The 16,808-nt window shown below is 35.3% G+C and overlaps 1 protein-coding gene and 1 long non-coding RNA gene across 2 annotated transcripts in view; both read right to left on the reverse strand.

Moving 5' to 3' along the window:
* Positions 1–2,751: 2,751 nt before the first annotated feature.
* LOC133529851 (uncharacterized) lies at positions 2,752–4,252 on the reverse strand. The gene is made up of 2 exons (XR_009801233.1): positions 3,328–4,252; positions 2,752–2,915 (listed from the first exon to the last, which is right to left on the reverse strand). It is a non-coding gene; the product is annotated as an uncharacterized LOC133529851 (long non-coding RNA).
* A 1,555-nt stretch (positions 4,253–5,807) lies between these two features.
* LOC133529569 (homeotic protein empty spiracles-like) overlaps positions 5,808–16,808 on the reverse strand; it is a 49,160-nt gene continuing 38,159 nt past the window's right edge. The window contains exon 3 of the mRNA XM_061867316.1: positions 5,808–6,954. Within this exon, the coding sequence (XP_061723300.1) occupies positions 6,766–6,954 (189 nt within the window). The 3' untranslated portion in view covers positions 5,808–6,765. The remainder of the gene's footprint in view (positions 6,955–16,808) is intronic.

Consider the following 16,808-nt stretch of genomic DNA (forward strand, 5'->3'; position numbering starts at 1 on the left):
TTAGCTATACAATACTTTACTTGGACATTGTGAAACAGGCCTACAGTCACTTATTTAGTACTTTTACAAAAATACCTGAAACAAAACATTTTCTTTCTAGATACGAGTATGTATATCAGTGTAGGTTTTCTGAGATGCGCATTCCCTTTCCTATTTATAATCTAACATCTTCTGTTGTTTGAAATGTCAAACATTGTTGAAATGTTTCTCTTAGGTTAGCAACCTTTTTAAGGCACGAACACGAAACAGCCGCGTGCCTCGTAAGTAAGCTCGTAAAGTCGGAACAAAGGGAAAATACAAATTAACCTTGTAATCCATTACTATGGCGACGAGGGAGGCTGCTGCAACACTGGGTAAAACAGCAATGACGGAGCGGTCTCGAAGCGACAGCGAAAAGTTGTGTTTCAGATGGGCAAACCTGACATAATGTTGATTGGCTGTTGTATTTATAAATGTTGCGATGGGTTTCTCATGTTATTATGATGTTACTGTAAATGTTGTATTGACTTGTAAAAGAACTCTTGAGGCCTACTTGCTTGCTTGAGTTTAAATTTTGAGCTTGGACATACTTTCTTTATGTCTCTCCGGCTATCTGGCTGTTTTTCTCTACAGGTCGCCTTTCTCAACCGATTCTCGTGAGATTTTGTGAGGTAATTAAGTATATAAAAAATGTTGGTCGAATTAGTTTGTTATTTTTTTTATAAATGGCAGAGCTAACTTCTTTTATCATTCTTTTTTCATTTACATTAGCAGCAACAATACTACATATTTCTCTTTAAACTTCATTTCAGACGTATGACAATGCACGTATTAATGTCAAATGTGTAAGGCGGAATAAACTCGAGCGATAGACAGGCAGATAACGTTGTTTGAGTTTTGAGTTTTCGATGTTAGCGGTAGGCCCTCAGTGTGCCGCGTAAACGGGTATTTTGCAACGTGGTCACCTAGCACGCTTGTCCCGCAGCCCCGGGCTAATTGTCGCGAACAATGCCAATTAAACGACTCATTAACTTTACCTTTAATTGCACCATAAACTTGAATATCAGATTAGCGAGGGAAACACTGCACAAATTCATAAATTGGCTTTCTAATCTGTATTAAGGATGGATTGCAAAAAATGGGGATAAGTTAAAGTTTTGTCTGCATGCCAATAAATTATGAAGACGATTGGGGATGGAAGTAAATTTTGAGTCATATTGCGTTACGAAAATTACTGGGTGAGATTATCTATTGCACGGATCAATGTTTTAAATTATAGACGAATAGTCAACTAAACTTCTGTAAACATTTTTAAATCAACTTTGAATAAAGGAGTTACTAAGTTTAGTTCCGTGGAAAGCTGTGCCTTTATTTCTTGATTTTTAAAATGGAAAAACCTGCTAAAAATTACCTATAAACGCGTTGACATTGACAGCTAAGAAAATCAATCTTGAAACCTGGGGCCTTATTCGACATGCACAACTGTCAAATTTCGCGTCCACATCAAATCAACACTTGATTCTATCGCATGTTGATTGTATCAAGTGTTGATTCTATCAACTGTGGATATTATCATTTGGAACAATCAAAACTCATTCATAGAAAAAATAATCAAACTAAAATCAACTTTGTTTATTACTACTATACAGTTTGTAATGGCTCTGAACTCGAAGTGGATCGGTTTGATTTGATTGTCACCTGACTGTGGATTGCTAATGTCAAATTTTGACAAGTGTTGATTTTATTGCTAGACTTTTTTGTCCATGGGCTTGGGCACCATCTTGGATTTTTTGACGTACGACAGGGAATACCCTTCCTTTCATACAATATATGGCATAGAGTAAGGCGTCTTTTTTTTTAAAACATAACTTTACAAGAATCAGCGACATCTTGTATCCGATAGGATAAGTAATGCGCTATGAATAATGCGGCGGCGAGTAGTGAAACTATACCTGACAATGTCAATCAATTAAAAAGTGACCACACGGTTGATGGTCGATAAAGGCGATTATTAATTGAATTTTAACGACAATAAAACACTATTGACATGCGATATTTTTGTTGAACCCACACCTACACGTCGAATAATGCTCGCTCCACATATTCTCCTAGAAACGCTCAAAATTCTAAAAAAATTCAAGCAATTTACTCCGCACCCAGTTGCTTCTAAACCACGTTCACGATCCAAGTTGTAAGTATACCTTAACACATCTTTCAGGCATATGATTTAAAGTCCGTTTTTTAAAAATTACGAGATGGTTCATGAATCCTTTATTATTTTTCCAAAAATTACACTATTACATTATTTATAAAAAAGATATAATATAACTGTTAGTAACTCGGTCACTTGGTCTATCACCAACTATTTGAATGCTCTTTGTATGTATACGCAACCCCATTGTACAGTCGCCATCACCATTAAGACCTACTGTATGGTCTATATTACACGTTTGGCGGGTAGTGAAATTTGTTTAGGTATCCTCCTTGTGACTAGTTAGAACAGTTTGACGGGATGACGAATAGGAACAGATTTGCAGTTTGACCAATAGCTACAAAATTACGATGTGTCCTAATAGAACTAAATCTACTTGTGACGGGTTTAAACAAATAATACTGCTTTTGGCGGTATGACCGGTTAGAACAAAATTTTGGTGTGATGAGTTGATGCCTAAATCGACCTAAGTACTTATTGTTTATATAAACCTACAAAAAGACGATTCCTATGTACAGGAGATTAAATATGTTATTCAACTACGAATTAAAAAATATATATTTCTGTTTACACATTTTTTTAACGTTTTTCTTTAATAAAATAAAACATTAAAGTTTTCTGTGACTATATTTCATTTTCTTGAGTGTAGATTATTAGTTTCAGTTTCCAGTTGGTACCAGGAACTAGGTACACCTCTTCAAAAACTTTGCTGGTGGTTCGACATCTGTAAGTTTATATATAAAATATCATAAAAACACTTAAGATAAAAACTTATAAATAAATTCTGGTCGGTCGGTGGTGTGTCCAGAAGGCTGCTGCCCCTCTGGATAACAATGCTGATCCGCCGATTGAAATATAGGCCAGGCCTCTGGTCACCAGAAACCTTTAAAAGGCGTTTTGACATTTCCTCATAGACCCACGCTAGGACCCCAGGGTTTCAACTTCAACCCCAAGCACCACAAATATGTAGCTAAGGTTTTAAATTCTAGACTATGAACATGAAATATTGTTCTCTAGTTAGGGAATTAGAAAAAAATAGTAATAGGAGACGGCCGTGGTCGTGGTAGGTAGGTACATCATGCGTGGGCCAGGCAAGCCCTGAAATTATGCACCAATTTTACTATAACTTTGTTCACCTATTGACTGTTTCCAAGATAATCGTTTTTAATATGTAGTCCGTATAATCGGGCAGTATAATTTGCCTCATATTTTTAACACAAAATAATTATCGGTACATATATATGTACCTATTTTGCAATATTTTCTTGTTTGCATCATTTAGTTACTTGTTTACTCCGATTGACGTGTTTATCATTTTCGTTACTATGACAGCGCAATACTTTAAATATTGTAACGTGAAGGTTGAGTCCGGTGCCAAAATAACTCACACTAATTTAAGACCCACCTTACAGTTTACATAGCGGCATTGTCCTACGATGCTTTAAATGAATACGGTAAACATTTAAATACTACTACTAGGCGTTTATTGCGCGTACTCAGTCGAAAAAGTTTGAAACCGATTTTGACGAAGAGTGCATGCGTATTGCATATTCGAGCGATAGAGAGGCAAATAAAGACAGGATATAGTTGCCTTTTCTCAATACAAATTTGAATACTCAAGCCGTAGCCATTTTGGTGGTTATACTGCTTTGTATATGTGCGTAAAAATGTGTATGTGTGGATTTTTAGGGATGTGGACGGGTCGATTTTGATCATATTATATATCGATAAGTGCTACACAGCGAAACTTCGATATCTTCACAAGAAATAAACATCACAGATGGATAATAAATATTTTATAATATAATAAGATAACTAATTTCTTGCAGAAAACATGTTTTAGTAGTTATTTATGTATCGTAATTAAAATATCCTGGTCCTTATTTTACTTTTTAGCTTCTCTATGTGCAATCGGTATGTCAGGCTTCTGTCCAGTGTAACACCGAGATACTTTGGCGAATAGTTATGTTGTAAGGCTGTCTTATGTGCCAGCTTATTGGACAGGTGGAAACAGCAAACTTCGGTCTTAGAAGGATTTGGGCACAGGCGCCAACGGGTGAAAAAGTCGGCGGCAGTGGTCATATAGATATAGCTACATGATAAAAGTCGGACGCCTGTTTTTCTGCCAATGGCTATTCATAAATCTGTTAAGACCTTTTTTCTTGATAACACCTAAAATAATAAGTTTATAATTAATCTCAATGTCTCCAGTTTGCTGTTTATTCAAACAGAAAAATCCAAATTTCTCAGTCATTATACGACCGCTGTCTTATATTATACGCCATTAAAAATTCAACATTAATAACAATTAATTAGGCATATCGTCCAATTTATAGTATGGCACAGGTATATGTTCTTACAAAGTTGACCTTAATTTACAAATTTATAAGGAGTTGATGTAAAAGTGAATTGGAAGAAGTTGATAAGCAGACGCAACCAGCTAGTCGCCGAAGCTCCGCTTCCCTCCAGAGGGGAAAATATACCTTATTGGGGCTACTTCTTCCTCGTGATATTTTATTTAACCGAAAAGTAATTGGTAAAAGTTAAATGATATTTTGCACACAAGTTACAAGATGTTCATTGTTAAGAGCCGGGGTTAGGACCCACGACCATTGGTTTTAAAATCAAACTTTATATATAATTTGTATTTTTATAATAAATCAGTTTTCTTTTTGACATTTATTAATTGTCAAGATTTTTTTAAATCCTGGACAATTGTCACATGTACGTTTTTATGATAGATCTACATCGACGCAACTGCATGTCATTGTCATGGTTCTTGCGGTTTATTTTTATAACGCCAAGATCGGAATTTGGCAGCTAACTCCATCTTGCGTCGAGTAGAAGAATCAAAATCGTACAGAAAAAACTACTCTCTGCCTTAGGATCCCCTTTCAAATGTCATAAATCCAAACATGGCAGCCATACCCATCGACAAAAAAGTCTACCGTTGATCTAATTTCATTTGACAGTTAACTAATACGTATTCGACACGCTTATATTTGACAACTAGAATCCTGACTAGAGCTGGGACTGCGTACCAAAAGTACGTCTCTGTTACTCGTACCAAAAGAACGTCTAAAATACCACTTTTACGAGTATGACCCCCAATAGGCAGTTTACGTATTTGCCGGTCTTAGGCGTCTTACAAATAAGGATTATATGTGCAAATATCGACTTATTATTTCGGTAGGGGTCGGAAATATTATGACGTTTTGAGTGAAGGCTATGAATCCATTGACATATTTTTATTATATATTATTACACTATTTTTAGATACAACAGACGCCCAGACGACCGTCTGTTAACAAAATTTTGTTTTGCTTAAAGTAACGGTAAGAATGGAGGTACGAGGTGATGAAAGTTTCATATTTGTTTTATTTCAGAAATCAAAGTTCGTACTTTTAAATACTCGACAAGCTAAAAGTAGTCTATTACAAAAAACCTGTTCCAAAAACTATTCCGGTACAACGCCCCGCCTCTAGTGTGGATATTGGTCACTGACAGGTGTTGATGATAGCAATTCGACAAGTCACAATATTTCCCACATCAAATGGAAATCAACACGAAACGTCACTTTTAGCATGTCGAATAAGGGCCCTGACATTGTATATAACCACTTCTAGGTTATAGAATATATAAAATATAGTTGCGTTAATTCCAGGACTTACCCGGGCTATCATTTGTCATAAAATCTTGAAAGAATCTCGTTGTATGTACGAGAACCAAAACGCTCCACTTATCTCAAACAGGGCTTCAATCTTTAATTGGAACAAATTAATTTAAATTCCTAACACGTTGTCGATTCCAAATTCAAAATTAAAGCAGGTGTGCGACGCGTGAAAGCCTAACGAGCCAATCCGATCGTATCAGACCATAGACAAATAGCCGTGGAGAACAATCGTCAACTGTTTAAAAACAATTTGGGCGCGTCGCGAGCAATTACGAAACGCGATTCGAGCCCAAGATATGTTTCTGAACGCATCTCTTAATAATAGACTCACAGACCAACGCTAATCTCAAACGTCATCACATAACTATATTTATCTCTCTCTGACTTATGGGAAGCCAGGCTATCCTTTTCTATCATTGACAGCCTTCGTTTAGAAACATACGTATCAGCGCTCGAAATCTAACCTCCTAATTATACCCACATCACTAGAGCACGCATCAAAGAGGCATTTTTAATTAATTTAGTCCCAAAACTATTATAATGGGACCAATTATGTTATGTAATAACTCGTGGCTAACAAGGCGTTTTGAAACCGTTTTAAAATTTGGGTTTCCTTCATTTAATTATAATGGACGCTTTATATGATGATTTATGAGTCGAGACAACGAAGATTGTTAGAACTTCATTTGGGGCGCGTTTAGAAGTCGTTATTCTACTTTTTTTACCAATGTTTGCTGTATTAGTTAATTTAAAAATTAATCTTTTTACTTATAATAAACATTCATCCATTGGATTCGATTACCGTAATAAATACTTACTTACCGCTAAGCTATTTACAAAAACTATAATAAATAAATAGAATCTATCGATAGATATTTACAGTCGATTGTCTATCTCACTCCTACGTTTCGTTTTCACTCTCACTTAGTTCGTCCATGTCCATATCGATGAGTTCCTCATCATCTTCATATGAATTGTTGAACTGTTCGTCCGGTTTGCTCGAGGAACCCGATTTGGTTCCCGTTTTGGCCTCCTCCTCTTGCTGCATACGTTTATGTTTCGTTCTTCTATTTTGGAACCACACCTTTACCTGTAACAAGAAAAAAAGTTATCTATGGTTCAATGTTAAACGGCTTCTTATTATAGTTTAATAGTACATTACGATACAAGTGCGAAAAATAGGAAATTCGAAACGAGTGGCGATAAATTAAAACACGACCGAAGGGAGTGTTTTAAATCGACACGAGTTGCGAATTACCTATTCGCACATGTATCGTACAACGTTTTACAGTACATATGGCCCTTTAAATGTTCGACACAGTAACATAATATGCTACTTCTCGCACTAGTGCTATAAAGTAGCCCCATATGTACTGTAAAACTGTTTTATGTTAATAGCTTACATAAAATTAGCATAACGGATAATATTTCAATGCGTCCGTTAATCATAATACAGTCAGTGATTTCACATTAAAATTAATTGGTTAATATTATTATCATCAAATTACACAAGTGCTAAAAAGTAATAAAAGTAGTATAATATGATATTTCCGTGCTGTTATAGATACAAAAGGGGTGTGTGACTGTGTGTAATAGTTATTTATTTGAAACGATCATTTTATCGAAGGGGTTAAAGACCTTCTGCACCATTACTACCGTGACATCGTTGCCATTTATTACAGCATTGTCGGGAACATCGCTCCCTAATCATATTTCATCGCTATTCAAAGAAAATCCGAAACTGCGAGGGAGAATGGATTTCCCGCGTAAAAATCGTCCGCCATTTTGAACGATTTGTCAAGTTTAATGGCGCGAAAAATCTATTCATGGCGCATGGCTGTATCGTGTTTGAGATATTTACAATAAAATCTTATGTGTGTGTATTTTAGTTGTAGATATATGATATAAAATGTTTGATAGGTACCTACTTGAACCTTGGCGATCTATAATTACTATTGGAATACTGTAACCTACAATAAACCTACTCGTACTTTTAAAGGGCAGACAGAGTCGCACTAAAAGAATGCGACTTGGATTACAAAACCAGATTGCGCCTCTTAAAGAAAATTAGTTCATGTTTTTCTTTTGGTGATGTTTAAACAACAATGTATAAATGTTAACAACTCTTTTAAATGAGAAAAAACTGGCAGTTTCGGTTGTAGGTTACAGTAAAAGACATACTGTAATAACCGAAGTTTCTGGGCCGTGTTACTCTCGGTGCGTACATTGTTTTAGCCCCATAAAAGTAAACGCCATTCCATTTAAACAGAAAGCAATAACAATCTCGTTCCAAAAATAAAAGAGTAATTTCCGATTATGCTTTATCAGCGGTAGGTAAATAATAAGTTTATAACTTGTTCGTAGTAATGTAAGCCATAACATTTGCACAATTTCACGGCAATCCAAAGGCAAATTATGTTTTACTGACATTTCGAATTGCTGTACCGACGCCATTGGCTCCGGGGCTAATGGAAATTTTAATAAGTTATTATTATTGCGATATTTTAATGATTTATCGATTCCAGATAAGGGTTATTGGTTTGGATTTTGTGCGGTTTATGTTTATGGCTCGTTTGTTTTAAGATTTGAGCGGTGGGCTCGCTTTTTATTGGGTTTTAAACATGGCTACCGAATTCAAGCTGCGTTTTCTGAATATTTTTACCTACACACTTTTTTACATTTAACGAAAAGCTTTCATAAAGAAGGCAAGAAAGTTTAATTAAGTGTACAGTATTCTTAACTTATTCGTAATATGCGAAAGATTTCAAAGTCAAATATTCATAATATTCTTTATTCGTAACCGTCAGTTAACAAACATCTGCTGCTATGCATCTGCATTATAAATCTAAATGCATCTTTGTTTTTAATAGCTAATTATCACAGCAATTGAATGATGCAATAATTAAAAATAAAAGGTTACTTATATGGCGATTTCTTCATAAAACACTCTTAATTTAATCAATTATCTTTTAAAGCCATTACCAATATTTTACATCATTAATAACTAAACAATATTCAAACGAGCCAATACATTACCATAAACCATAACAAAAGCGATCATTTTCACACAAGCCCGTCTAAATCAATTATACATTATATAACTCTGGGAGTTCTAACATAACTGAGCAACAATATGCCTTATTACCTTACTATAAGGTTTACGAAAGATCAATCGAGTGCGACAACGAGGGAACATGTCACGCTACATTAGGCGTCATCCACATCAAATATCAATCTCGACGCAATGGCGCGTGAGCGGCGAATGCGGAGTCGTTATCGGGAGTATGGAAAAATAATATCAATAGAGGAAAGTATATGTTCGTCAATTTACAAAAGGCAGAAAGTCCATGTACCTGCAATAATATTTTGAAACAGAAGGGCACAAAAACATATGATACAATTTCATATGCTTTTGCGCGCTTATTGCAAAAGACAAATTTGCAGATACAACATTTGCTCAAACTCAGCAAGAGAGTAGGGTCGTGTAGCAGAGAGTAAAGATATTTGCCACTTTTAATTTAATATTCTACTAATTTATTGTCACATCAGAATATCTAAGGCTGAAAAACATTCAAACATACATACTTACACTCGAAAATGGGCGGAGAGTGTTACTTGTTTGCCTTTCATTATGGGCTGTTAATATGTATTATACAACTCTCTTAGTCTGCTCACTCCTTTGTCACAGTTCTTACGACAACTTTAACAACAATATAGCCTTAAACACAACATATCTTTTGTCCGTGTGTGTAGTTTGGCTTTATGGTACTTAAATGGAAAGCTTTCAAAAACTAAAGATGGTTCTTACATAAAAGCAATTGTACAACGTAAATTACATGTACTAAACAGCAACTTAAGCCTTTATAACACAAGAGGGAATATATATCCCAACTGATTTAGAACTTTATTTCACAGTGATAGGGTTTAATTTTGTATATAAGGGCTAACTAATCATCGCTGGTTTAAAATTGTCCGTTAGCGAGGCTAACAGATCGCAAATGTCGCTGACGCAAGGCGTTTAAGGAAAGGCACTGCCTTTTACACAAATAAGATAATGTGTTAGAAGCTATTGTCATTTGCCATCGTTATTGCAAAGCCGTAGGGTCGAAAAATGGTCAGCAGTGACCGTTAGTACCTACATAACTATCGCGTATAGGATGTGTAGAATGACATTTAAAAGCAGAAAACAAAGACACCTTGTACCTACCTATTTAAGTTGCAACATTTTCCTTTCGCCTGTTTATTCTAACTTTCATTTGGAGAATCATATACTTATGGAATTTTACAGTACATATGGGGCTACTTTATAGCACTAGTGCGAGAAGTAGCATATTACGTTACTGTGTCGAACATTTAAAGGGCCATATGTACTGTAAAACGTTGTACGATACATGTGCGAATAGGTAATTCGCAACTCGTGTCGATTTAAAACACTCCCTTCGGTCGTGTTTTAATTTATCGCCACTCGTTTCGAATTTCCTATTTTTCGCACTTGTATCGTAATGTACTATTTCATGGTAGATTTGTTCCACAGTAACGAAAAAACACTGTACTGAACAACAAAATATGTAATTTTGAATTTCACCTGTTTAAGTACTTTGAATTGTTTAATGCTTTTGAGTTTTTAGATTGTAATATACTTACCTAATATTATGATTAAATAGATACTACAACACAATTTTATTATTTTACACACATCGTTTCGGAGGTCAAGATTCTTTTTGGATCACTGAGCCAAAATAGTTAGTTAGTCGACATTCGACCCACAGTAAGCTCAACAAGGCTCGTGTTGTGTTGTTGGAAAGTTTACCTCTTTATCTAAAAACGCATTAGATTAACGATGTAGACTTTTAGTGTTTATTTGCTATTCTGAAAGCAAGACTAGGGAAAAGCTTGAATCTAAATCTTCTAACAGACCAATAGGTATTTTCGTTTTTACATAGCACTGCTAGCTACCCCCTAACAACCCCCTGGGGGCGCCTGAAGGCGTGGATTTCACCCCAAAAGATTATGATTTTGATGAGATTATGACGTTATAGTCATGATATAGATTCCATAACGTGATACTTCTATTATAAGGAGGTATCAGAGTTTCAAAGCTCGTGTCGAAACTAGCTTTAAACGATAAGTAATTGTAACACTAGAATCGAGTATCAGGCATAAGTATAAGTGCTTATCAACTACACTTGATAGTCTACGCTTCGCTTAGCAGTATACTGTCGGTACTGAAAGTGGATATTGTATCTGCAAAGAAAACAATTTATCACTATAAACAAAAACAATCACTTACAATTAATTCAGAGAATACCTTCAAAAGAAAGAAGTACATATTAAAAACGTTGAGGGTACACGAAATATACCTAACTCGAACCTTCATCACTAACAAGGTCAAAATAACAAAAACATCATCGCATCATTTACCAAAACGACACCAACCCCTCTAACTAATTTAAACAACCATAAAACAATTATAGCTATTTGATGCAAATTTGCTTCCCTCTGCATAAACTTAATCGAGTACTCTACGCATCTGCCGCGAGCCTTATCCCCTGTGTGCGCCCTTTTACAGCGTACCTACACAACACAGTCGCACATCTCCCCTGTGTGTGTGCTCTTTTACAGTGTATCGACACAATACACAAACTCACACACACAAATACAAAACCGTCTCCTAGATAAGTGGCCCAATGTTCTGGTTATAACAACGCAAACAATGAATTTAATGGGAAAAGAGAATCGCAACTCATAACACCCAGGGCACTGAATAAATAAAGGGTAGCTATTCAAACCCCAAATACGATTAAGTACTTATGTGCTCGATTATACTCCCCTACGGATCACAGAAAGAGACAGACGATTAAGTGAACTGGAGAGACAGGGATGGATACACAGAGGGGAGACAAGCAATTAAGTGGCGTGAATTCGGAGCGAAATTTAAACGGAAAGCTATTTATTCGTGTATTACTTTATTGTCGAGCCATTACGGGGAGAGGGAGATGATTAAGGAGAGAAGGAGACAGCGATGGGAATTATGCGACAAATTGGGCGACCCCATTTGCAATTTTTACGGGTAATAGGGATGGTGATAGGGGTGAGGGGTGTGCGAGGGGGTCGGGAGATTAATCGTTGTCTTTGTGAGTGTTTGATTAATGTTAAGTTAGAAATTGGTAGTTTATATTTTATTTTTCTTTTGTGTGGAAGGAATTGATTAAGAGTATTGTGCTTGTTGCATGAAAATGGTTTTAGAAGATAGATAGATAGAATACTCTTTATTGGCACACCTCAGTAAAAGATACAGCTTAAAGAAAAACTATTGATTAGTGATAGAGGCAGACAACAGGCGGTCTTATCGCTAAAGAGCGATCTCTTCCAGACAACCTTTGAGTAATACATGGTAATACTGACTAAGATAATTAATGGGGAAAGAAATTAAAGAACGCCATAAACAACTTCTTTTTTTTTAAGGGCCGTATGATTCTACCCGTATTATTTATGCAACGGTTTTTATGAAATGGGAATATTACCATTTCATAACTTTATGAAATGGTAATATTCCTAAAAAATACATTTGATTTTTTCCGGAATTTTCATCCCTAATCACAACTAAATTCTCTAAGTAAAGCTATTCATGTACAAAATGTCATCTCTCAAGCTTACCCCTTAACACAACATTAACAATGGTACCGCAAGTGGAAAGCGCGCGTTTACCGCGCTTCCGCCCGCTATCGAGGCCATAAACTAAGTCTGGATGGTCTGGATCTAGACTCGTAAGACAAATGGCCGGCTAAGTACGGGTTGCGTATATTAGGTGGATAGTTAAACAAGGCGGGGACAGGAGAAGATTCATGTCATGTTTTCGTTGAAAGTTGTTGCGATGGAAAAATGCTGTAAGGGGATGTTTTAAGTTGCCGTTATTAAATGAAAGCAGGTACTTATATGTACACACAATATGTGCCAAAATAATGTACTTTACACATATACATGTATTGTTAACTAACTAACCAACTTGCCTGCTCTTCTTGAGCCAACTGGCATTATCAGGGATGATGGCAACCCAACTAGCAAAAGAGTCTCAGGTTGCGCACTTTATAAGACTGATGGGCTTATAGAGCTCTTATTATTGTTTTGGAACATATCATCACTCTTATATTAGTCTTAGACAAGCTAGTACCGGCTTTAGTAAGGTCAGTCTTATTACCTAGTCTTATATATGTATATAAGAGCATTTTATAATACTATTATAAACCTCTTGCTCCTACAACAACATTTACGAAGTCTCATTGAACTTGAGAGTGCCTGGTCTTATATCCCCTTTCTCTAAGTACATTTGATTTTATATTAGACTTTATAAATGCTATTGTAAGAATGTAAGACTAATATCAACATAGTATAATACTATTATAAGCCTCTTGGTCCTACAATAACATTTACGAAGTCTCATTGAACTTGAGAGTGCCTGGTCTTATATCCCCTTTCTCTAAGTTCATTTGATTTTATATTAGACTTTATAAATGCTATTGTAAGAATGTAAGACTAATATCAACATAGTATAATACTATTATAAGCCTCTTGGTCCTACAATAACATTTACGAAGTCTCATTGAACTTGAGAGTACCTAGTCTTATATCTCCATTCTCAAAGTTTATTTGATTTTATATTAGACTTTATAAATGCTATTGTAAGAATGTAAGACTAATATCAACATAGCATAAGAACACTGTAAGTACGTACTTTTCTGATCTTATTTAAAGCTATAAACAAGCATAAAATAAGATCAACAGCAGCACTTTAGTGAGATATTAGAGTGATATAGGATAAAGATACTTATATCACAAAAGACAAGATCAATATAAGATCGTTTGATCTTAAATCGATTTTGGGAATACTATGTAAGTATGATATTTATTTTTATTTTTTTTTGTAATTTAAAGTAAGAGTGTAATTTTAAATAGGTATAGATTACGACAACTGGAAAAAACGTTCGAGAAGTGATGGTTATCGGCGGAAAATTCAGAAGTACAAAAAAATCATAAGTAAATCAAATACATATACAGCTCCTGCCAGGACAAGGTAGTTTTGGTGAAAATATTAGTGAGGGTTCTGTAGGTTCTGCTTGCATGAAAGATGTAGAGGTTGAGGACACTGTGAAATTAATAATTTTAGTGAAAAAAAATCTTCGACCGAGGACGAAACAGATTATGAGAAAGATTTTGCCTTAAAAAGTGAATTACAAAAATGGGCGTTAAAATTTAATATCCCTCATGCAGCAGTAAATGGATTGCTAATTATTTTAAACAGAAGACTAAATAATGTTCTACCAAAGGACGCAAGGACACTGCTTAACACAAACAAAGAGATTGTGCAAATTAATGATTTGTCTCCTGGAATGTATTGGCATAGTAGCTTAATAACAAGACTTGTATATTGTGTTTCTTCCCAAGGCCATGTTAAATGTTTTAACATGCGGAAGTCTTTCTTCATCAAGTAATGGTCTATATCCATAAATACAACCATTTTGCATCACCAACCTTGTCACTTAAATAAATAAATAAACATTTAGTTTATTAGTATGTGTCAAGTGATCTAGTAAAGATAAACAAATGTATTTAGGGTTTTAGTAAGTAAACCAAAGAACCCTAATTAATTCAACATGGCCATATCATTTGTATTCTGAATGCAGAATTTAGTGTAAATAATCTTATAATAGTCTAATAGTGCGCTTTAAAAATGCACCTACAGCTATGGCTGACTATCAGTACAAATAAAGAAATAAAATAATTTATAAACGGATACAAATACCATATTTGATCAGGCGCATGAAGTTTGAAGTGTAAAATAGGGTCTACTTTGCAGTAAATAATATTTTCCCACGTGATTACTTACCGTAAAACATAACATAAACACACACGATGATAACGAGCATGTTATTATATTTAAACATAATTCATAAACAGTTAGATAAATACTTACACTAACATATTTTTGTCACGCTGCTACTTTATTTTACTCGTACACACAAATAGAATGTTTCAACTCTGTGTGATCTTACAAAAAATCTAAATAAGCTTATTTAGGCTCATAAGATTCTAACGTTGGTCCAATATAAGCCTATGTAGGCTTACAAGATACTTACGTAAAAGCGATATTAGCCTAAGGTAGCTTAAATAAGTTTTGGAAAGATTACTATAAATGCAAGCAGCATTCAATTAGACTGATATTAGAACGATATGAAAATAAATACGCTTATAATTTGTGCCCAAATCCGGGCTTATATGATGCTATAAAATCAATATAAGAGCGAAAAAATTGTAGTCTTGAGACTATTCTAAGCGTGTTTTTGCTAGTTGGGAAGAGGCCTGATGGGGTGTCCTTGGTTCCTTGGAGCTTGGGACGGATGTTAGTGTGGGATGCTACCTGCGTAGACACACTGGCACCGTCCCACCTCCAGCGGACTAATGTAAAAGCGGGCGCAGCGGCGGAAAGCACCGAAATTTTGAAACGTAATAAATATAAGAGCCTCGGTCTCTACCATTAGTACCATTTTGTACCTTTTGGCGTTGAAACTCTAGGTCCATGGGGGTCCCAGCGCGCACAAGTTTTTTTGGAGAAATCGCGAAACGTCTGGTTGACGTAACTGGTGACCGAAGAGCTGGCGGCTTCCTCGCACAACGTATCAGTATTGCGATACAACGAGGAAATGCCGCCAGCATCCTTGGTACAATGCCTCAAGGGCCTATTTTAGATATAAGCTAGTTATAGTAATCATCTGTATATATCCATTATGTATATTGTTATTGTCAATAAATAACCAACTATTACGAGTGTAAATCATATGTACAAGCAGCTATTAATATTTGTAAAAATATTACTATTCGTTACCTCAATAATGACAGTTAAACTATGACGCAAAATAACCGCATAAATAGAGCATTATGCAATCCAAAATGACATAATTGATAATCAATAATCACCAAAGCCATAAAGCATTTCCGGACGAAAGAAAACAATGTAGAGTCCATTTCCGGCGGGAAACCGGACGTTCAACAGCATTTCCGGTTCGCGTTTAAAGCCAAGATGGCGGCCTGAAGATTTCTATTGTTGCTGGAAATTGTCTGGGACTCGGATTTATTAAGGGCTCGATTTACTCTACTCGACTTTTCTGTGACCTTTATTCTTTTTACATTTTTGTGGATATCGGATCTAATAGAAAAAGTGTTTGTGAGCGGTATTAGTACATAGTAGTAATATTAAGAGGCAACAGGAGTGGTCATTTCTCCATACAAACGTACTCGACTGTTTCCTCCGTGGTTTTTGAAGCTAGAGCAATGATTTATCCAAACCAGATTTTTTATTCTCAAATCTGATCTTTGTATAAATATTAGCTTTTTATTTTGGGAAACAAACAGCTATCAATCTTACATAATATGAATTAATATTAATAGAACACAAGCCAAAACAGTTTCCACTAGTTAATTAAAGCAGAAAAGCTCAAAGGGAACTTGGTAAAATACAAAAAACATAAAAATATTATCCAAAGCAATCAAGTAAAACGAAAGCTATTTAACAAGTATTTTAGCGGACACTTAAGCTTGTTAATTTGGGGGAAGAAAAGGTACAGTACAATATTTACGTTAGTGTGTAGGTAGATTTTATAGAAAAATCAGTGTTTGAGGATGAAATATAATAAATAATCCCTCAAAAAATACTGACTTTCACAGCAGAATCTGGGGGCACGGCCATGTCAAGACAAGACGAGACAAAGGGCAAAAGGGAGTGCCTATATTTTTTCTCGGCACGTTTCGTCAGATTTTCGAACCCTCGTAGTTTCAGTTTAAATAACGCTACAGAGCTGAAATTTTTAGGGCACCATGTAGTCAGTAGACTTATCAAAAACACCAAGTTTTAATAAGCTACCTTCTATTTAAGATTTTATAGATGCCTTA

Source organism: Cydia pomonella, chromosome 21 (assembly GCF_033807575.1).
Source record: "Cydia pomonella isolate Wapato2018A chromosome 21, ilCydPomo1, whole genome shotgun sequence".
Classification (NCBI taxonomy): domain Eukaryota; kingdom Metazoa; phylum Arthropoda; class Insecta; order Lepidoptera; family Tortricidae; genus Cydia; species Cydia pomonella.